At 40.0% G+C, this 23,378-nt stretch overlaps 2 protein-coding genes and 1 long non-coding RNA gene across 3 annotated transcripts; all 3 read right to left on the minus strand.

Annotated features, from left to right (window-relative positions):
• Positions 1-5,976: 5,976 nt before the first annotated feature.
• LOC149118867 (uncharacterized) lies at positions 5,977-6,707 on the minus strand. Its single transcript, XR_016205554.1, has 2 exons — positions 6,640-6,707; positions 5,977-6,288 (listed from the first exon to the last, which is right to left on the minus strand). It is a non-coding gene; the product is annotated as an uncharacterized LOC149118867 (long non-coding RNA).
• A 5,205-nt stretch (positions 6,708-11,912) lies between these two features.
• Positions 11,913-16,872, minus strand: LOC110040551 (uncharacterized). Its single transcript, XM_020745815.2, has 3 exons — positions 16,759-16,872; positions 13,787-14,390; positions 11,913-13,483 (listed from the first exon to the last, which is right to left on the minus strand). The coding sequence occupies exons 1-3, from the start codon at positions 16,811-16,813 to the stop codon at positions 13,372-13,374; spliced, it is 771 nt and encodes a 256-aa protein (XP_020601474.2). The 5' UTR covers positions 16,814-16,872; the 3' UTR covers positions 11,913-13,371.
• Positions 16,873-18,830: 1,958 nt separating this feature from the next.
• On the minus strand, positions 18,831-22,760 carry LOC149118868 (uncharacterized). Its single transcript, XM_089274025.1, has 3 exons — positions 22,653-22,760; positions 20,994-21,348; positions 18,831-20,300 (listed from the first exon to the last, which is right to left on the minus strand). Exons 1-3 carry the CDS (start codon positions 22,705-22,707, stop codon positions 20,192-20,194), a joined length of 519 nt encoding a protein of 172 aa, XP_089130151.1. The 5' UTR covers positions 22,708-22,760; the 3' UTR covers positions 18,831-20,191.
• Positions 22,761-23,378: the final 618 nt, after the last annotated feature.

A 23,378-nucleotide genomic window follows, 5' to 3' on the forward strand; every position in this document is an offset into this window, starting at 1 on the left:
ACAAATAAATCATTACATGTGCCACACTGGGGACATTTAATCTAAAGGTTAAAAGTAAAGTAAAGTTGGAAAGTTAACTCTTGTAACAAATGTGCTGGCAATGGTAACAAAAATTGCAAATGGCTTACAATTTGACAATTGTTACTAAGTAAATAGACGTCATTAGTACCAGAAATAACTATAAAGTAATAATAAGAAAATGATTTTTTTTTATAATAAAATGCTGCAAAATGGCACTATTATATTGGCAAAATGGTATTATTATCACTCCTATTATTCTTGAAATTTATATTCTAGAATACTGCCAGAGATGCCTGCAAGAAATCACGAATAATTTCATCAAGGTAGTTACATCCTCGTTTCCAGTGTATTTTGTCCTTCCGTTCAACAGAAGAAGGTAAAGCTTGAGGTCCTTGAGCGGTGTTGACAGAACACGTACACAGTTTATGACGAGACCGCGGAGCCGATCCGGGAAACGATACTCTGAAATCGGAGAAATGTGAAAACGCAACAATCACCTGCCATTTCGGACTCGGCCATGCGGGCAAATTTCATGATTGTGGTAACGTCATCGTTTTCAAAAAGCTTCGTTTTCAAAATATTTTCTTTCCACACTAAAACACAAAGCCGGCGGTCTCAAATTCCTCCAGTTTGGAAAGCGTTTTCGAAAAGCTCCGTTTTCGTGACGCAAGGCCTAACCGGAGAAATATAGCTCCGTTTTCAAATCGGTCCGTGTAAAAAGCAGGCTGCAGACTGCAGACCGGGGGTAAAATGCAGACTGAGGGTAAAATGCAGATTGCAGACTGCAGACCAGGGGTAAAATGCAGACTGAAGGCAAAATAAAATATTGATAATAAAAAACACGAGGATCAAATCAAATGAAGACTTCGGAGTGTTCTTAGGCGTGCCCGTAATTTTCTTTCCATAATCCCGAAAACTCAAACCAAAAGGCGTTTCCTAGCCTTAGTCAAACATAATATTATCAACTTCGAGTTCTTGACCTCCCCATTTTGTTGAACCAAGTTTCCCACAAGGGCCCGAACTAATCGTAATTCTACGCATCTTACCTTTGTTTACGTGTCGGCCATTTTGAATTTTGTTTACGCGATTAGGTCTGGGACCGACCAACTCTTGCAGTGCATTTCCCTCATCCTGTTTTCATGCACAAAGTCTTAATAACATTCAAACCACTGCGTGGCTTAGCTGCTTCAAATGGCTTTGGAATTGTTCGGAACACAAGGCAAGCTAAGCACGACAGCACAACAACAGGGTAAGCTAAACTGTAGGTATCGAGCCTAGTTTGTGAAAGACATTCAATCTTTGTACTCGACATTTTACGGGTACGAACACTCTTTATTTTATTCTTATGACTCGTTTTTATTATTAATATTTTATTTTACCCTTAGTCTGCATTTTACCCCTAGTCTGCAGTCTGCAGTCTGCATTTTACCCTCAGTCTGCATTTTACCCCCGGTCTGCAGTCTGCGTTTTACACTGACCGGTTTTCAAATTCCTTCGGCGTACGTAGTGTGAACGCCTCCTGAATCGCACGTACCTGCTGTGTACCACAAAAACGTGCTGCTTGAATACAAAACTAGTGAGACAATCTCGGATAGTGTAGAGTGTAATTTACGGCTCTGATACAGAAGTTACATAGGTCCTCACCCATGCCGTTCTCTATGAGCGGAATATGAGCGGACAAAAAAACTTGATAAGCCATAATCTTTGCAGTGTGTATGTTTCATGTTTATGTTTTCTTTCAAGGCCAAAAAATAAGTTACAATAAACGTTTGTCGAGACGGTTTTAAAAGTCATTGCAGCAAATGTGACAATGTACTTTTCACGCCAACGTTTGTAACTTGATACTTTTGTTTTCCTCGCCAATGTGTGCAACAAGATACCTCTGTTTCCATGAAAATATAAGAAAGATGTGTATTTTTTACTCTCTGCTGGAGATGAATGGAAAATAAAAGTGAAATATCTGCTGAAAATTCGCAGAGGAACGATTTTGTTTTATTCAAAGCGCAAAGTTTCATTTCACCGATAAACAAGAACTAATCTAATTATCAAATAGGAGAACTGACGTTACCTGAAATATAGCTGTTATCCCCGGCCAAAACGAGAGTGTGGTATAACTCAAAAAATAAAAAAAGCATGTATCTGAACTCGAGAACGGAGTTTATCACACTAGCAAAGTTAGAACGTATGCGTCTAACATGTCATGTTAATTCTACCACAAGGAAAAGCACTCAACGTTCGTAACATGTCACTCTCGTCCCCAGAGGCCGCGCTCCATTTGGTCAGTAGCAAGAATCGCGACCTCTGGTATCAACCTCTGGGAAGGTCCAACACCGGAAGTCTGCGATTCACGGACTTCTGTCACTCTGCGCATGCTCAGAGTCAAATCTGACAAATCTGATTGGTTGAGAAAGCGAAACGATTACTCTGCGCATGCTCCAAAAATTGGACCTTAACAGAGGTCGCAATTCTTGGAGCTGGCCAAAAGAAGCGCGGCCTCTGGGGACGAGAATACTAAGATATAGTCGACTTTGACGATAACTAATCGGCGCATGCGTTTGGAGCAAATTTCTTTTGTTCTTAAGAGAATAGCACCACAAGGATAGCATGAGATTTGCAAAACCATATATATTTTTGTCAAGTTATCACTGTAAGAAACGTTAGTACAACACGTTTTGCGTAACGCACACGAGTACCTATAGTTACCCCACCCAGCCCCCTTACAGCAAGGCTAATTGATTAATTGAAATTAATGAATAAAACAAACATTACAGTTTACACCTTATTGTATTGGTGCTTAGTGCTTTACCGAACAGCAGCCCCCTAAAACATCCCAATAGTGCACTCTGCACTAAAAAGCACGCCCGTCTCATGGTGAGTTAAAAGGGAGCTTAAGAAACCACGACGGCGATGCCGAGAACAACGTCGATTAAAAATTGATTTCATATTTTTCCTACGAATCTCGCGGCACCCTAAAGTCATCTACTTTGTTTATCACTGTCAAAGCTATCACGAAACTGAATGAATTCGAAATAAAAATTTAAAAAAATTAGCCGTCGTGGTTCAGGGAGCTTAAGAAAACCACGACGCCAACGGCAACGGCAACGTCACTAAACAAAAAGTTTAATGAGCAGAACAGTGGCTGTGTACGTGCGTTATAATTCTTGGTACATTTCTTTGCCGTCCTCTGCGAAACAAGAACGTGAAATGACCAAGTTCTGCGTTGTCTGGAGAACATAATATTGGACATGACACGAAACTCTTTCTCCTTCATATTTGCTCATCATGGTGATTAACATTTCGGCTAGCGCGCCAGAGAAGGGTTTTATCGGTCTAGATGTTACTATATATGTTACCATAGACCAGATTTGAGAGGTGGAGATGGAGACCAATAGACCTGTACAGAATGAAAACAATTAGAAAAAGTTCAAAATTTTCCGGAGTGTAAATCTAGTGAAACTATTAGAAAAATATCTGTAACTGCAATCACATTTTTTTTTAAATTGATGAGCTTTCACATGTTTTATGTTTTCTTACATAATAAATATTGATTGTATAATACTGTACTGTATTGTATACAGTCGAACCTCTCCACAGCGGCCACCTTGGAGACAGGGGAAAAGTGGCCGTTGCAGGGAGGTGGCCGTTATGGGGAGGTAGGGGTGTAATAGCACACCTGTTTTTTTTTTCGGGTGCGCATTTTTTTTTTAAATATTGCTCATTGTAGCATATCAGAAGATGTGATAAGTTTCTGAACATATAAATACGTAACACAATCAAAACCTATATCAATTGAATAAAATGGAAAACAAACAGAAACAGAGACAAACGACACGCGGAACGAATCAAGTTACGTGAACTTTTACAACAAAAAATGAGGATTTTATACACCATTCTTTAGTCGCTAATAAACTGGCTTTTGTCTAGACGTTATTGTGGCGGTTGCGACGCGCCTTAGTGGCCGTTGGCGTTGTGGAGAGGAAGCCGTTTTAGAGGCTTCCTCTTTAAATATTGTAATTTATTGTGGTGGCCGTTAGTGGAGGTTTGACTGCACAATTGTTTATTGCAATCAAAATACTTTCAAAAACAGAAACCAAACATAGACAGACCAAGGTATGGCTCACATTATTATCGCTGTTATTGAGACAGGACCGTTGCAGAGAGGTTCAATAAGCACTCAATGACTGACCCCAAGGGAAACAGTGAGTTTTGTTTCTCCGAGACCTTCAGTGTTCTCCAAGGCGAAGCCGAGGGGAACATTGAGGTCGAGGGGAAACAAAACTCACCGTTTCCCGCGGGACCAGTCATTAAGTGTTTTGTTATACCTCCCAACTCAAAAATAGAGACAAACTGCGAAGAAATCGTTTGCTTGACACCGGCTTGCTCACAAATTTGCCGCGGTTTCAAAGAGCAAGACCTGATCACGTGCGAGTCGAAAGTTCAAGTTGTTTCCCTAGGGAGTTAGTGAGATTTGACCCACGACACGTGACGCGTTCTCCTCCAATCGGAAAACGTTTTTGAGTTGGGAGGTATAACAGATAATGTTGAGCCAAACTTCGGAGAAATAAGCTTTTACTCCAACACTCTCTTCAATTTATTACTTGTCCTTTATTTTCACTGATCTTTTCAGTTACAGCAGTCAGCAACTCTTGACAACTATTGATCTTGACTGATTTTATCAACTAAAAGGAGTTCACTTCTCACGTTCCTTTTAAAGGGACAACCACATGAAACATCAATCAACTGTCAATATGTCATTTTCTTAATTTTAGGCTAACCTAATATAGCATCCGCAGATCGCACGGAGTACTACCGCGAAAGCGCGCAAAGCTACTTAGCAAATAATCCTACAGGTAGTTGAGCAAAATAAGGTAACGTAAGTAATATTTAAGTGACAATCTTTGTTTTTATTGATTACAACTTAAGAGACTATACTAAGTTTAAAAGTAAACGTTGTTGTTAAATATTTCTTACAGCATAAGTGTTACAAGAATAAGATTGCACCATTCCACCTCTGTGGGTTGACCTTTGTTAAATTCTGGACCTGCTTAGTTCAGTCCATTTTATTAATTGTACATGATCTGAAGTATAAACATATTCAAGGAGTTACCATTTTGTTGCTTGTGGTGTGGACACAATTTCTTTTTGTCTTTGTGCAAGGTGTAAGAAAGATACTAATTTGACTCTAATTTCAACCAAACAACCGAATTTCAATGGCCAAAAAGGTCGACAAAATGAATAAGGTTTTGCTAGCAAATGTAGAAACAAATTTCTGATAAGTTATGGAATCTAGAATCACTATTTCCAGGAAGAGTGTTTCCAAAAACTGAACCTCACTAAAATTTTATTGTCTCGATTGGCACCCGAAGAAACTGGTCAGAAAAAGGTAAGCGGGAAATACAGCTGGAAAATTCCGGAAAAATAATGCTGCTCAATGGAATAGGAATGAACTAAAGTTTTCCTTCTAAAGTATCAGCTGCATAATAACATAATATGAGGAGAAGGTATAATTTGATCTATACCGAAACAGAAAATCAAGTAACCTTTATTAAATACCCTGAAATATCCCACGATTATATTATCCTGCACCAAAAACAAGTTTTCCCTTAATAATTCAATAAATACCAGTGGCGGATCCAGACTTTCAGCTAAGGGGAGGGCCCGGTTTAGTTTTACTTGCCCTGCCGGCTTTTCTTCCTTCAGTCATTTCTTCTTTTTTCAACCAAAATAAGGGGGGGGGGGGAGGGGGCGGGGACCGGGGCCCCCGGGCCCTCTCCTAGATCCGCCAATGAATACTAGAAAGAGATATCCAATACATTCTTGCTTGCATTTTATTCTTTAACAAAGAGTAAATGTATGGACCGTCCGCAGGGGCAAAAAAAGTGGCCGTTGCAGAGAGGTGACTGTTAGTTGAGGTTCGACGGCAGTTCTATCTGGATATCAATATATAACACGCTAGCAACTAAAACGCTGACTTTATTGGACAAAACACTCAACGATCTACTGAAACTAACTACAAAAACGAACAGCTAACACCTGTTACCACAGTGACAACACCGTACTTCTGATATCATCGCACACCCCTGCAACAAGCGACTGAGTGGCCCACAAAGCTACAACTACCTTACGACATTTTACTGTCCAACTTCAAATTAAGGATAGAGACGAACTCAACAGTTTTTAACACAACAAAAGAAAAAAACAGCCACAGCAAACAGAACCCCTGCGAAGATGACCCAAAATAAGTACTTCGTTACAAACTCATTGTCGCTGAAAAAAAGAAAATAACAGAATAAATAATAAGTAGAACCATCCTTGTTAAATGCCTATTTTGACAGTATTAACGAGCTGACCATACTGTGATCATTTTACCGAAGCCGATCGTAGAAGATCATCCGAATTTTTTTTCTCAAATTATACATCTTTCTCGCCCAAGTTCTGAATTGTAAAAGAAAGCTACTCAATAATTCAGTTTTTGATTATTATCACAGGCTAAGAGGAAGTAGCGGCGGCCATACTGTCTTGTGCGTTGCGTTGCGTTTCGGATATTTCTGTCCTTATTTAAAATCCGTTGAAGTAAATTTGACATAGTAGAAACGAGATATTTGAGCTGCATCTTACCTGCAGTATGTCTTGTCGGAATCGCTACTTTGTGCGCAGAAACGATCATTCTTTCCATCGCTTGGGCCTGGGCAATAATTTCGAATATCAGCACTGTCGCTGCATGAAGAGCCTCCCTGCGGGCAACAGGCAGGCTTGCTATTCCACATACAACAGTGTGTCCTTTCAGGAGGGTCGGACAGCCCAGGACATGTGTATGAATCGTTGTAAGGTCCTAGACATCGTGTTATATTTAGACCACGCACTGCGGATCAAGAAGAGGAAAAATTGAAGGTAATGGAAGTAGGGGAATAAGTCGAGCCTTTCTGTATGGAGTAAATAGCGTAAGTCGCACTCGGTCAACTAGTCAACACTGAAGGATTTTATCCTAGTTTTTCATAGCACGAAGCCGTACTAGGAGCATTGCCATTCCCCCCTGGATGGGATGCTGACCCAACACTGCCCATCACCTCCAGCAGTTTTGTTAAGTTTCCTGAACTGGTAGCCATTGCTCATGTATAATACCTGGGTTGAGAGATGGAAGAACTGTGAGGGTTAAAGCACACCGAGGAAAGAAACACAATGACATCAGCCACAAGAGGACTCTGCCGGGGTTGCCGAGCTCCGCAAGACCGCAAAAATCCGGCACATATTGCGATGTGGGCTAACGAGACTTTAATTGGGTGTTGAAACATCATTAGAGCTATTCGCAATTTACTAAACTACCTGAAACCCGAAGAGGATCGTAAAAGGACCGAAATGCATCCCTCAGGTTTAAAGTGTGCCCTGACACTTCAATTCAAAATTGAAATTGTTAGAACATCGAATGAAAATTGTCCAATTCCAGCCCCAAACCATAACATCTCTGGTCTGCTCGATCTAGAGTCCACGAGCTTTAAACATTAGGTTACGGCGAAGTCAGTTGAAAGTCTTGAACATATAAACTGAGTTGGGCAACAAAAAACAACAGGGACTGAGCTAGACTGAGCGCTGGATGTTTTTTCTTATTTCACGGAACGTGTATTCATTCCTACGTTTATTTTGCACCGAGAAGGTCTGAGAGGAGCAGGCTAACAGAGCATGATAGCAATAATTTGCAAGAATGTCCAAGAGCTAAGAAGTAGAGAAAATTATAACTTCATTGTAACTAGGGTCGATACAAATATTACGGAACTATCAATTGTCTTAGAATCAAATGCCAACATCCAAATACAGTTGAATCTCTACGAGGAATACAGACATAGAGGTGTCCACATCAGACACATAGAGATTATATAATATGACAGATTAGGCGAACTACCTGTCAGTGTCATTAGAGGTACTCTAGTTTTTTGGCTCGTTAAGGAGACGATCAAGAAATAAACTGATTGAGGCTTACCTGTGGCAACGAAAATCAGGAAAACAAATATGTCGTCCAAACGACGATGCACCATCATTGCATGAGTTGATGAATTGAGCTTGAAGTGATGGAAGACGCATATTTATTGTCACAGCCAGTAATATTACAGAGAAGAAGCGGAATTTTCATGATGATTATATTATGCATCGTCATGATTTCTTTTGGAATCGAGGCATCAAACCATGTTATTAGTTGTAAGTGCTCCATCACATCGCTACCGCAAGACGACTGTCAAGTGATAAACTCATAAAGTAGAAACAATCAAGTGCATATGTGATCACTCCGACTGTCGAATGAAACTTTTATCCGGGTTTGAATCGCAATTTATATTTGCCTCAGCGCAGCATCCAAACAGTCAATCCATTGGATTAAAGATGAGTCTAAATAAAGTAAAGGTTTTTAAGTTCAACAACAACCACTCGACATCGTTGGTCTTTTCATTGTATATGAAGTATTGCCAGGGTAATGTTATCATAGTTTTATTTTCTAGTCATATAGGGGCAGTCAGTTTTTGCTTATAAATGACTGCGAGTGAGTCGTTGCCTTTTGCTCGAGTCCAGGAGCGCCCTTAAAAGAGCGTTATTCCTTTTGTTCACGTTTATTCGCATATTCCACGTATTTTTAACTACTGCTAAACTACTTTTTAGCCATGATTAAGAATTGGTTGCATACTACACAGCTTAAAATCGTGATTAAAGCTGGAGTCCATTTGTTTAGCCTACATTGAGCTGGTATGGAATGGTTTGGAGCAACTGAGTAGATTAACGTCGTTAACAACTTATTTTATGCTATGGTCAATTTGAAGACAGGGAAATGAACTTGTACACGGACTTGGTGTCACGGACCACTGGGTACCTGACGCACAGTCCGCAACCAAGGAGCTAACTTCGAGAACGATCAAGATACTTGCGTGAAATCACGCACAACTTCATCAAGCTAGTTACATCCTCGTTTCCAGTGTTTCTTTCTTCTTCCTGTTCAAAGGAAAATGGGAAACTTGGGAACGAAATTGAGAAAACACGTACACAGTTTCTGGTCATGATCAAACCAAGGGGCTGACACTCTTTTCTTAATGGCACGTCTATAAAATTGTCGAACGTCTGATGTGATAATCTTCGCAATTTTCTTAACACTTCGCGCATTTACACAACTGTGGGAGGCGCGGTGGCCTCATGGTTAGTGCGTTCGTCATCGGATTGAGCGGTCCGGGTTCAAGCCCTGGCCGAGGACGTTGCGTTGCGTTCTTGGGCAAGACACTTTACTCTCACAGTGACTCTCTCCACCCAGGTGTATAAATGGGCACCGGCGAATTTAATGCTGGGGCCCGGGAGAGGTACTCCCTTATATGGTCTATATAGGTATGTGCGGCCCCAATGGGTAGGGTTTTTCAGCCGTTTTAGTCACAAATAGGGTATCGATTTTGGCCATTATATTTTGGTTATGAATAGGGTATGGTTTTAGCACTCTAGTCTTTAATTGGGTATACTTCTTAGAAGAAGCTACTTTTTCTTCGTTTTCAATAAGAACGTCAACAAAAGCCCTTCATAGCTTAAGTTTAAGGCAACTGCGCCAGCCGCAACGGTCATAAATATAGGGTATTGAATTTTTGGCCAGGTCATAAATAGGGTAGGAAAAATCGCAGATTTTGGTCATAAATAGGGTAAGGGTTTTGAGAAGTGGGCTGCACACCCCCATCCAACTTTTCTGGGAGTATCCCCCGGGTGCTGGGGTAACCCTGCGATGAACTAGCATCCCATCCAGGGGGCAGGGGGGGTGGGGGTAGAAATACTCCTAGTCGCTTCATGCTACAGAAACCGAGAGAAACTCCGGCCTGATGGGCCACCTGGCTAGTATGCAGACTAAACTTTTTTACCTTTACCATTTTAAACACCTGCGTGAGATCAGTAGTGAAATGGGCGAGAAGAGCGAGGGAGACAAAAAAATCATCAATCAGTGTCAGCATCGATCAGTCAGTTCACTCTGTAGTAAGTTGAAGGAAGGATGAAACAAAGTGTTTGGACCTACTAGGGTAGAGATAGAGGTAGAGGTTGATCTCCGCGGAGAATTTCAAAAAAGTTCAGAAAAGGTTTTGAAGAGTTGCCAAGAATTTTCCAAAACATTTGGGGACTTATAAAGTTCATCATGAGAAGCTGCGTTGTTCACTGAACGGGATGAAGAGATACGATAATGTGAGTACCATGGTTAAACCAGCTTGATTAAGTCAAGCGATGAAGGTCCTTGACTGTGCTTGTTTCTGATTTTTAGAGTTTCAGAGTAAAGGCGACAATCAGTGCCTCGGCAAGTCTCAGGCTGTTACGTTTGCATTAAAAGCCATGCAAGAAACTGCTGAGGTTTTGTTTCATTAGGTCGAGAATCTCATCAAATTGTTGTAACACTAGGGAACAACAAAAATTCATGTATCAAGACAACAGCTACAAGGAAAGAAAACTTTTGGCTCAAGGCCCGCGATATATCAATGCGCAGTATCATCTTTTGAACAGCACAGATTTCAAATAAAAGATGATAGATTTGTTGGGAATAAAACCTTATTTTCCAGAGGTTTCGAGTTAATTCTTGCGCGGGTTCAAGAGGCAAACCGGATAAATCCCACTGGAGTCGGAAAGATCGGAGTCACATATTTCTACATCTGGGGGACACCAGCCAATATACAATCTGGCTTTCCTTTCTTTCCATAATGCTGTTAGTGATATTGCTTCACCACAACAAAATATTACCAGAAGAAAAACATTTACGTAAACGACAGGGCAAAATTTTAAAGGACCGGTGCATTGTAATCTTCCGTGTTGTAATGAGCGAGGCGAGACTTTGTCAAGGGATGGAAATCGAAGAAAACTTTGAAACAAACACCTTAATGTCAGTTGAATAAAAAACGAAAGAATAATCTTATTCCAGTTTTTTTACGTTGTATTAACTTTATTCTTGATAAGGATCTCCCATTATGGACGATCTATTTTATCATCCCTGATTAACATTGATTGGTAGCTAAAAATGACCATATATAATTAAGTCTACGGCCATGTTTTGAATTTCTTTTATAACAAGTATAAAGTTGTATGTAGATCTTTAAGCAAAACTACAGTGCATCATATTAGGTTATTTTGTTATACAGGTGAGATATTTTTATTTTTTTCAAATGTAATAAGTTATCTTCAGCTATAGAGGAGTTCGATTACCAAACGATCATTTCCAAAATGGTAACGAGACCTGAATTGACAGATGCTAATGAAATGACAAATCACCTTGAGAGTACCGTCCCACCCCCTCCTAGGGCTCAAGGCGGTTCTGGTTGGATTTAAAGCAAGTTAATATATGGCTTTTTGATACCTGTGAGTATCCTGCTTTATGCAGTGCAACGGTAGAGTGTTTCACTTGTGTACAGTGTGTGGAGTTCAACTCCTCTTGGGCGAACTCGACCGGCTTGTCAGTTATCGATTGATTGACGTCTTTGCCATATTTTTAGTAACATGTCAAATAGGAGGGACCGTGTTTTACAACATTTCCAAGCGCCGAAAAGGAGTATTTTTGACGATATTCGTGTTTCAGTCTCTCGTGTCACGCAACCTTATTTAAAACTCCAATATAAACTATTTTTTTCTCTCGATTCAACTTCCTTGACTCGATAAGGACCTAGTGTTTCAAAAGACACAGCGAAATATCTTTTGGCGAGGAAATGTCGAGAAATCAGTGCCGCATCCCAATTGCAATGAAACGTATATCCCACCACACTGGAAAATATTGAATTAGGTGAACTATTACGCTTGTCCTTTCACAAAGATGCAAAATTTTCTTTCTTGAAAAACCCTGCCCAACATTGATCAGTAACTGTTGCTATAAACAGCTACGATGCGTCAAAAATAAATTATTTTCATACATGTGTAGTGCAACTAGTTTCTTTATGTTTTATTTACTCAACTTTAAATGGAAAACATACATACCATAATTAAATAGCTCTTACAAAATATTATTAACAGCGACTTTACTTGCATATTATTAATTAAGAATTTGATATCGCCTCGCCTAGTTGATTGTTTACTGGAGGGTTGCATTCAAAGAATCCAACACTAAATTGGTAAAACTCTTAGTCCAAGAATCTAGCCAGTCAAGTCATAAAGGATTGGGATGCTGGAATCTCCGTTATCAATTCAATGTTAGGCTATCAATAGGCCATTTTCGATATATTAAAATTATAATTTGGAAAATAAATCGCATCGAGATTGAGGGGTGCGTAGTTAATTTCGTTTGTTTTGTTCCCCCGAGCCACCTAGCCAAGTTAGCATTTTAGTATATCAATGATGGCCTATTAAAATTGATTCAGTCCTTTTCTAAGCTGTCATCAAATCTTGCAGCCATCAGACACGGACCAGTAACTAATCTTATTGAGGCATTATTCGTGCCGTTTGATAAGTTGTTCTTTTAGTCCACCATAATCCACCAAGGAGTTTAAGATCTGTTGGAAAATATCTTTTGCAATTTCCTAGGGTACGTCTAAAAACTTACGGAGACGGAGCCTTCTCAGTTGCTGCCCCCAAACTATAAAATGATCTCCCTCTTGAAATTAACTTAAGTCCATCGGTCGCCGCGTTTAAATCGCGTTTAAATACTCATCTTTTCAGAATTGCTTTTAGATAATTACTTCTATCTTAAAGTTTATACTTAATTTAGTTTAAATTATTATATTTATTTTTACTTTCATGACTGAAAAGCGATATAGAGTTTTGTATATACTCGCTATATAAAGGAAGTTATTGTATTATATTGTAATTTACGTAGAGAAAAAAAAGAAGAGTAAACAAAGGGCAAGATGGCGTGTAAATGGCACTAGAAAATTAGTGTTTGTTCAGATCCTCGGGGGGTACTCCCCTATATGGGTCATATAGGCATGTGCGGCCCCAAAGGGAATATTTTTTCAGCCGTTTTGATCCTAAATAGGGTGTCGATTTGCCCATTTTGGTCTTGAAAAGAGTATGGCTTTTGTGCTCTAGTCTTGAATTGGGTATGTTTTTTTTAGAAGAAGCTACTTTTTCATCATTATCGATAAGACCATAAACAAAAGCCCTTCAAAAAATTATTTTTAGGGCAACTGTTTCAGCAGCAACGGTCATAACTAGGGTATCGGTTTTTTTGGTCAGGTGATAAGTAGGGTAACGAAAATTGCAGATTTTGGTCATAATTAGGGTTAGGAATTTGGAAAGCGAGCCGCACACCCCAACCAAATTTTTCGGGGAATACTCTCGGGGTTCAGTTATTACAATTAGCGCCTACTTTTGTTACATTTAAGGTGAGGGTACTTATATTGAGTTAACAGGAAATTTTTATTAAATTTACATGTCGTACTACAGTTTAGGGCATAGGAAAAATCGGCAACAGATCGCACAAATACAACCCAGAACGATAACAGCAACGAACTTCAACACAATTCCGATTGTGATCCAAAAGGGTGCATTGCTTAAACAAGAAAACAACATAATTAGTCATAAGAAGTGCGCAATCCTTGTTAAATACCTAGTTTGAGAGTGCTAACGAGCTCACCATACTGTGAGCAATTTGCCGAAGGTTGCCGAATATCACCCGAAGATTTCACGTAAATTTTTGAAAGCTGAAAAATTGAACATCACTTTACCGTACTTGTCGGGGTGTGAATTGCGAATGGAAGCTATGAACGGTGACCACACTGGCTTGTGCTTTTCGTTGTATTTCGGATATTTTTGTTTAGCTGACTTATTGAACTGAATTCGGCACGAGCCTTACCTGCAAAATACCTTGCCATTACTCTCTGAGCAGAAGCGAACGTTCTTCCCATCTTTGGGGCCTGGGCAATAATTTCGGATATTAACATTGTCGCTACATGAAGAACCTCCTGGAAGGCAGCAAGCAGGGTTACTGTCCCATACACAACAGTGCGTTTGATCATTCCCCTCGTCAGGTCCCGGGCAATAACTTCGGATATCAGCACTGTCGTTGCATGAAGAACCTCCGGGGAGGCAACAAGCAGGTTTACTGTTCCATACACAACAGTGGGTTCGATTACTCCCGTCATCAGCGGGACCAGGGCAATAATTTCGGATATCATTAGCACTGTCACTGCATGAGGAACCTCCCTGCGGGCAACAAGCAGGCTGGCTATTCCATAAACAACATTGCGTCCGTTCCTCCCCATAGTTGGGGCCCGGGCAATAATTTCTCTTATCAGCATGACTGCCGCTGCATGACGAACCTCCTGGAAGACAACAGGCAGGCTGACCATCCCATAAACAACAGTGTGTCCTTTCAGGAGGGTCGGACAGCCCAGGACACGTGTACGAATCGTTGTAAGGTCCTAGACATCGCACGCGTGTTATCTTTATACCACGTACTGCGGATCAAGAAAGAGGAAAAGTTCACATCAAAAATTGAGGAAAATGAAAGTACGGGAAACATTGTTACGAGCGTTTCTGTTTGCTGAGTAAAAAAAGCTCAAGTCCCATTCGGGTCAACCGGTCTGCTCTGCGGGACTTAGTTTTCATCCGGGTATGAAGCAGTATTAAGAGCTTTGCTACTCCCCCCTAGATGAGATGCAAACCCACAGCAGGCTATCCCCAGCAGCTTATTCTAAAGTCTCCTTAACTTATCGCCATTGCCCTTTTATAATACGTGGATTGAGAGATGGAAGCACTGTGAGGGTTAAGCAGTTTCTTGTGTAGCACAAGGAAACAACAGAATAACCTCAGCCAGAGGGAGACATTGAAGTATCCAGCTCTAAAATACCGCAAAAATTCGGCAGACACCATGACGTCAGTTTCCTACGTATTTTGAATTCGTAGATGTGTACTGCACTCTTCGTAGACCGGCTTTCAACAAGAGAATCCATTTTTGAGGGATTGAGTTGCATGGCCATTTTATGTGAGGAAATTAGTTTTAATTGCGAACTTGCGGTCAAAGTCACGGGAAGTTAAAAAAGTTGTTTTTCACGAAAGATGTCTTTAACACTGATCACTCCTGCCAACCTTCAATTTTAATGAAACGGTGAGGTCAACGGTTCATGGTCGTCGTTTCGATACAAAGTCGTTTCGATATAAATCGAAGACGATTCGATACACATATGAAGTCGATTCGATACAAACTGAGGTCGTCTCGCAGCAAAAGTAAACCAGAAGAAATATACCAGTGAAAGTGTGGTTATCTTCGCTTCGTACCCGACAGTGATCGAAAGAATTGTATTACCCAGTTTTAAGAGAGTTGTTCATTATTAGGAAATTTGGCAGGTTTAAGCCGCCTTTCATTTTCGGACCAATCATTGTGTTGTGTTTGATTTTAAGTTCTTATTCCAAACAAATTGAGAGCAAAATCCAAGGAGAAGATGAATGCAGATGAATTATAGGCAAGCTCAGAGAGGGCAATGCTTTTAAGAATGGTTATTCCGCAAGGTATGGTAAGACTTCTTGACTGCTAAGATTTTAGACGGTTCTTTATCGGATTTAATTTTTGCTTAAATTTGTTTTGAAAAATATGTGTTCGTTGTAAGAGAAATAGTTCGTGTATAGGTACTGGATGTCAAACTATAATTATCAAAAGTTGTCGAGGCGTTATATTTGCATGATCCCAGCCACATTCCATTAGTTTTGGAGTTACTTAATTCTTAGCCTGAAACGTCCTGAGAGACGTGCAATATTTCAAAAAGGTTCACCGCCGACCATGCGTCAGACACGAAAGCGATAGTAGCCTCCACATATTGAAATATTTTGTATTTCTTGTCATAGATTTGCATTCTCTTGATGTTATTATTTTTTCTGCTTACTTGCGCGAAAATGTCAGCGCACAGTACCCTGAGAATACCGGATAGCGAACAACTTCGTCTGAGTCCTCTTTGTAGGGTAAAACTGAAATTCCGAAGCGTGCCTGTTGTTAATAACACAGCTGCTGATATCAATATAAGACGTTTTAACCCACTTTCGAAGTTGGGGACGGAAGTTAAAGACGTCTAGAACTTTAGCTAAGAAATTCCGGTCTACATGAATCGAAGGCTTTTTTGAAATCGATGAAAATTGCCATACTGGGTATATTTTCTAAGTTAAGGATGTTATTTTCATTATGTCCTCGACTAGCCTAATATTATGGAAAATGTTTCGGACTTAACATGTCCAGTTTGGTCTTCATGGTTTAGTTTGGGAAGAACTTTGGAGCCAAGATTCTTGCTACCTGCTATAGTCTTGGTTGCTATTTTGTAGTCAATTTTAAGAAGCTAGGGATTTTGGTCTCCAGTTTTCCAGGTGAAGCTTATCTTGTTCGTTTCTTGGTTACAACTTTGATTATGCCGTAGTCTCTGGGTTATATTAAGATCACCGTTGGTTAAAGCTTGTTTATATAAACCTTTGAACCATTTTATTTCTTTTCCTAGTGTGGACCAAAAATGTAGATAAAATTCTGCTGTTAATTCCCAATTCCCGTGCATTTACCTTTGGCGTTCAGTTTTAGAGTTTTAAAAAACAATCTTTCTTAGTCAAGACCAGTCCATGGTCTTTCTATTTCCTGCAGTCCAACCTCGTTTTACCTAGGAAGGTTTGTGTTTTCAAAGGATAAATTATCGTTTTGGTTCTCACGAGGTACAGCCATGTAAAGGTTTTTATAAACAGCTTTTGGCAACTGAAAAATTCATCTGCGTTCGTTATTTCAAGACTTTGGGTTTTTTTTGCTCGTTAAGGATAAGATTAAGAAAAAACTGAACAGGTAACAGTGAAGCTTACCTGTGGCAACGAAAATCAGGGTAACAAATATGTCGTACAAACGACGATGCACCATCACTGCGAGTTTTGCTGAAGTCTGCGCGAAGTGATGCAGACGCGTCAGGGCGTGTTATATTATTGTCAGCAGTCAGTAATATTACAGAAAGGAAGCGGAAGTTTCTTGAAGATTATGCATCGTCATAACTATGAACTAAGACATTAGAGCATGTTATTAATTATATATGCTCCATCACATTGTTACCGATAGACGACTGTAAAGCGACAATTTTAGAAAGTAAAAGTACTTAAAGTAGCTGGCAACCGTTTCCAGTACTTTTCCAAAAGCTACACTTTGATGGATCAATGCTACGACTCTTTATGAAATAATGCTACAACATTAGCATCACACAAATGTCCAGTCATTGGTGAACCAATAATAGCAGTATTTTTGACACCAGGTTCCCATAACAACACTACAACCTGTTGGAAACACCCTCAATTTTGGTTTTAAGTACTTATAACTCGAAAACGAGCTCAGTGACCCCGAGTTTTTGTAATTGAATTGTGATAATAATGATAAAAATAATAATCGTAACTATAACAAAATTCTCGATCGTGATTGGTTCTCCACGTGCCTATTTGTCACGTAATCGGCGCGCGGTCACTTGGGTGTCCAATTACAGGTATCCAATTTGAACTTTCGTAATTGGACACCTGTAATTAGATGCCCACGTGATTCGCAAGTCAATTACGCGTGCTTTCATGGCTTCCTTCGCACTGTTTCCTACAGTTTTCAACACTTTTGAAAAGCGTTACAGACGTTTTCACTTACAAGAAGTTCTCAAAAGACATTTTTCATTCCGAAATTTGTTATAGATACGATTAATTAGTAATTGGACCTCGTGTCGTACAATTCAGGGAGTAATCGTGCTCGTAATCTCAAATCAGCCTCGCGCTTCACGCTCGTCCGATTTTGAAATTACTCGCGCGATTACTCTCTGAATTGTACTCTACTCGGTCCATTTACCATTACTAATAACGATAATAACGATAATAATGATAATGCTGATAATGATAATGATAATGATAATGATAATGATAATAAGTTTAATTCCATCATCATCATCGCAAGTTAATGAATTACAATGAGGTTACAAGAAAAAAAAGAGATAAAATTACATACAGGCATTTATGTAGGCAGGGACTGGGTTACAATAATCTATGTAATATTAATTTACAATCAATTCCATGACAAAGATGCAACGTTTTCCAAAGTTTATAAAACGTTTGTGGAGTAGGTTCAGAGCCTCCTTAAATTTTCTAAAATTTAAAGCTCAGAAGAGACTAAGAAGGTGCATGGGTGTATGGAGGGGATAGTGAACTGGGCGAGATACAGTAGAAGCTCTGTTGACGGATACTCTCGTAAGCGGACAGCTCTGCTAACGCCCGCCTTCACAAAACCCCGTTTGAACTCCCATACAAACTCTGTATTTACTCATCCGTAAGCGGCCGTGGACACTTGGAGGGCTTACGATCGAGTCTTTTCCTTTGTTTTAAAGCTCCCGTAAGCGGACACTCGAAAGGAACTGGGCCTGACTTTGAAAGATACTTATAAACATTTGTAAACTGTACCACTGCATTTTGTTACAGTGAGACTGTTAATGCTCGGTTAATTGCCGGCCGTAGTTATGATTTCTTCCTTAGTCACTAAGGGCAAGTCCTAGTACCGCAGTATACAGTACTGTGTACATGCAGTTATCGCCATTATCGCGGCATTGCACAAGGCAATAAAACAAACGAACCAAAAAAAAATTTGGTGGTATGTTTTCATTCCCAATGTTTATTGTTGGCTGGATCAAGCTCCCGTAGGTGGCCATCTTTCCTTAACAATTCTGGTGGCCGCTTACGAGAACTATTCTCGTAAGCCGCCAGCTCCAGTTACAGGTAGCTTTTTCGCGTTTCGAGGGCGTCCGCTTACGAGGGGCTTCCACTGTATTTTATGTTGCAGTCGTTACGAAGCCAGGGACTTGAAAATTGGCGGGACATCAACTGCTGAAAAGCTGCTGTGGATGCGGGTAAGAAGAAAATCACAGTTCGGATTTTCATTCATTTTATTCACATATTTATTCACATATTATCAACGTATTATAACTACTATATGTTGTACATGTGACAAGTTTCCGCTTCTACTCGCGTCCAATTTCTTTAATAATAACTGAAATCAGGTTTAACCAAGAGACTGCATCGAGAGTTTGGAGGGAAAGAAGTAAAGTAAGGTGTTCTCTGCTGCTGTGAATTTGAAGGCCAGAACTGACATGAAACTGGGTACGATCCACTCACCAGTCACAAACTTAAGCAAAACACACGACAAACTTCATCAAGCGACGTTAAGTGGCTACGCCCGCAGTCAAAATTAATTATGGCACAATGTTTTCTTTCGCGAATTTTCTTTTCTTGTGTCTATTACTATCTACAGAGTTTAAAAAGACGCATCGAAATATCCGTGCTCGTCCACTGATAAGGATGCAAAACTTTCTTTCATAAACAAATTTGTATAACGTTGATCAGAGAGTGTACTCCTACTGTTCAGTAACTGTTGCTATAAACAAGTTTGGTGGGCCAAATATAAATTAATCTATACATGAGATGCATTAAAATATCATTTATTTACTCAATTTTCAATACACAATATACGCAGATGATTACGATACTTGAGTAACACGTACAAACTATTATTAACAGTTACTTACAAATCATTAATTAAAGAAGATATATGCACGCTGCATCTCATACAAATCTTGTGTTATATTACCAGGGTCGAATTTGCAAACATATCAGTCCAAGAATCTAACTGATCCATCAGATTATAAGGGTGTGGTCAGGGATGCTAGAATCTAAGTCATCAATTAAATGTTGTGTAATTGCTCAGCTATAGTTGAAATTCTCAAATGTCAGTAAGATTTGCAGAACTCGAGTCTCAGCTATCATTTACCGAAGAATTTGTCAGTTGTTAGCCTTCATTTAGACCCGATCCACACTCTCAATGATGTGTGTCCAGAGCTATCTTTTCCTAGCGCTTAGTCTCCGCCTGCTAAGAGAGACGGGACTGAAATGCTTTGTCAGAAAGGAGAATAGATCGAGGGCCAGTCCTGAAAGGGAACTTGCAAATATCTGCAAAGGACATTCTTACAAAAAGAGTGTACTGAGAGTATTAAAAATTGCAGTAAAAGTGAAGGAAATCTATTTTGGGTCGAGTAAGTGCTAGGTTCGATTGAGCTAAGGTTCAACGATTATCGGGGGGTCCACAGTGCGTACATTTTTGAGGACCTACTGAATTTATCAGGCTTATCAAACACACTTACAGCAAACAAAAAAGTACACAAAAGAACGCTTACAATGCTGTTAAGTTACACAGCACTTATTTTACTGTATGTTGTTTACAAACGCTAACAACTCAAACCAAACTCACACCCTGCGTTTTTAAAAAAGCACTCCACGAAAACTTGACTACAATAATGAAAAGAGCTACACCCAATATGATCCAGCTGGTCGTGTTGTTCTTTCTGAAAAAAGATCAAATTGGAGGGTAATTAGTAAATGATAAGCTAATGATAAGAATACCAAAGCAAATGAATACATGAAAGATCATATATTTGAACTGCGGAGAAAGATATGAAGACATGATTGATCATCGCAGTTATATACACAACGTAAGTATAGTTGTGAAATTAAAGCCTGAAAGAAATTCTGGACTAAGCAAGCCACGAAGACTCTGGGAACTCTGAGCGAACGCAGCCAAATTCGCATGCTTTGTCCAAAACAAAGCAAGTGCTGCTGGGTAATAGCAATTTGAAAACAGCCTTTTGGAAAGGAGATTCAACATTTCAAAAATCTTAGTTTGAAACTTCCAAGGAGTCCAAGGAAACTGGCTTCAGTCAAGACACGACATCATAAAAATGCCAGTTAGTCCACACACCGTTCACTATTTTTTGGCTACGAGATATTTTTTCGAACACGCGTTCAGACTTTTTCAAATCTCTTGCGGTTATTGCTTTTGCTTGCGAACTCTACGAAATCAAGACAAACTAGAAGGACTATGGTCGGTTATAAGACTAGGCTTTCTCGATTTGTTTCCTTGGTCAGGATGTTGGGCGCCACCTTAGTGAATTTCTGAATGAAAAACGGACATCTAGAACTTGTATTTACCGGACCGTCTTTAGACACAGAAGACATTAAACGTCTAAATTTGGTCTTACCTCGTACAACACTTTTTATCATCGTCACAGCAGTCTGCATGCTCCTTTTCGTCGTTGGGGCCTGGGCAGTAATCTCGGAAACTGGTGTCGTCGCATGGAGTGCCTCCTGGCAGACAACAAGTAGGTTGTTCATCCCATACACAACAGTGGGTCCGTTCACTTCCATGGTCAGGACCCGGACAATAGCTTCGCTTATCAGCATGACTGTCGCTGCATGAAGAGCCCCCTGGTAGACAACAAGCAGGCTGACCATCCCATAAACAACAGTGTGTCCTTTTAGGAGGGTCGGACAGCCTAGGACACGTGTACGAATCGTTGTTAAATCGTAGACATCTTGTGATATTTAGACCACGCACTGCCGATCAAAAACACGAAAAGTTCACAACAAAAATTACAAACAATGTAAGTGCGGGAACCAGTTTGTCGAGCTTTTCTGTGCCGAGTAAAAAGCTTTAGTCGCACCTGGGCCGATTGACCCATCACGTTGGATCTTATCTGATTTTTTATAACACGAAGCCGTATTAGGAGCATTGCTACTCCCCCTGAATGGGATGCTGACCCAGCGCCGGCTACCCCCCGCCCCCCAAGCATTTTTTAAAGTTTCTATATCCGATCGAATTCTACTATTATACTAATGCAAATGCTGCAATCTAATTGTTAATTAGACTTTATTTATAATAACTGGATTGAGAAACAGAAGCACTTTGAGGGTTAAGCACAAGAAAACAACGCAATGACCTCAGCCAGTGCTATAGAGGAAGGATATTGTATGGGGGTGAGGTTGCCGGGCACAGCAAAATCGCAAAAATCCTGCGCATACCGCACAATCAGTGTACGTGACTCTTAACTGGTTGTTGCCATTACCTAGACCTATCCGCAATTTAAAATTACTGAGCAAATTCGCTTGACAGAATGACGCTGCATTCTTCGGCTTCGCTTCTAACACAACCAGCAGCCTGATTAGGATCGTAATACCGTGATTTGCATCCCTCAGGTTTAGGCAATGCCCTAAGACAACAAGTAAAATTAAAATTACTAAAAATCGTTTGAAAAATTTTCTTACGCTGGAACGTCCCAGGTTTGCCTGACCTGGGGTCCAACGAGGTAAACGCTATAACGTCACCGTGCCTCGCACATGAATATTGAGTTGATGTTTCGAACGTATGAAAGTTCGAGCTGGAAACCTACAAAACACAACACAACACGGACAGACAGTTCTAGTCTGAGCGGAAGACTTGACACAAGCATTGGAAACTCGGTGTAATCAGGTAGATAATGAGCAGAGATTTAAATCAAGTACTTAGATCGGCACACGCCAACAGCCAGAATACAGTGGAATATCTATGAGTGTTACAAACGTCAAAGGGCAAAAAATAGCCCACCAAGTCTCCTCTCTCCTTTTTTCACTTCGCTGTTTTTTCCCGCTGAGTCCCAATAAACTGAACGCCTGGAAGAGAATTGTGTGTACTATGGAGGTGTCCGCATTATAAACGTAGAGATTATTGCATTGTGGCTGGTTACTCTGCTGTCTCTGAGACTAATTGAACTGTCCGGCTGTTGCGTGGAGGTGTTCGTAATGAGCGGTTAGTTTGCATTCTTTTTTTCGCTCATTAAGGATAACATTAAGAAAAAAACTAAATCGGTAGCAGTGAAGCTTACCTGTGGTAACGAAAATCAGGATAGCAAATATGTCGTACAAACGACAATGTGCCATGATAGTTTTGATGAAGTCAGCGTAAAGTGATGCAAAATGTCAGTAGTCAGTAATATTACAGAACGAAAGCGGAAGTCTCTTGAAGATTTTGCATCGTCATAGTTTCTTTTGTAGTCGAGGCATGAAATCTTGATATTAATTCTATGAGCTATCGCAGGACCACTGTAGTGTAGAGTGATAAAGTCACAAAGTAAACTAACTGGAAGGTCTGAGAAATATTAAGGATCGCTGGCCAGCCTCGAAAAATCGAAAATCCTGAGATAACTTTTAGGGCAATCTTCGAATATGATAGCATCGCCACTTTCTAAGTTTCCAAGTTACGCGTACTGATCATGAAACATGACAGCACGAGTACCCAGGCAGACGAAAAGCATAACTGATCTGCGAGACACTGACAAATCACGATATTTTGCGATAACCGAATTCAATAATTGATTCGATCACCGAGTTTGTTTTCATATTTACTTCACTCTCTGAGAGTTCAGGGAAGAGATCTGCCATTTTTCATCCAAGAGCGTGGTTACAATTACGCATGAGCAAAATATTATTTGCAGCAAAATACATTTGGACGGTATTACGCATGAGCAGACCATAATTTTAGGCAGTCATATGCAGGTCACGTGGTGGGCTCTCGGCCAATGAAAAAGAAGGAAAAAATGCTTCGAATTATG

This window comes from Orbicella faveolata, unplaced genomic scaffold, assembly GCF_042242905.1.
Source record: "Orbicella faveolata isolate gen_17 unplaced genomic scaffold, um_ofav_v1 contig_1, whole genome shotgun sequence".
Lineage (NCBI taxonomy): Eukaryota > Metazoa > Cnidaria > Anthozoa > Scleractinia > Merulinidae > Orbicella > Orbicella faveolata.

Excerpts from the sequence above, each read along its gene's own strand:
- LOC110040551 (XM_020745815.2), bottom strand. The coding sequence starts at position 16,813 with ATGGTGCATCGTCGTTTGTACGACATATTTGTTACCCTGATTTTCGTT. Across the intron at positions 14,391-16,758 it reads CCTGATTTTCGTTGCCACAG|TACGTGGTATAAAGATAACA; the intron begins GTAAGCTTCACT and ends CTTGATCCGCAG. Across the intron at positions 13,484-13,786 it reads AATGGCAAGGTATTTTGCAG|CAATGCACCCTTTTGGATCA; the intron begins GTAAGGCTCGTG and ends TTCTTGTTTAAG.
- LOC149118868 (XM_089274025.1), bottom strand. The coding sequence starts at position 22,707 with ATGGCACATTGTCGTTTGTACGACATATTTGCTATCCTGATTTTCGTT. Across the intron at positions 21,349-22,652 it reads CCTGATTTTCGTTACCACAG|TGCGTGGTCTAAATATCACA; the intron begins GTAAGCTTCACT and ends TTTGATCGGCAG. Across the intron at positions 20,301-20,993 it reads GATAAAAAGTGTTGTACGAG|AAAGAACAACACGACCAGCT; the intron begins GTAAGACCAAAT and ends ATCTTTTTTCAG.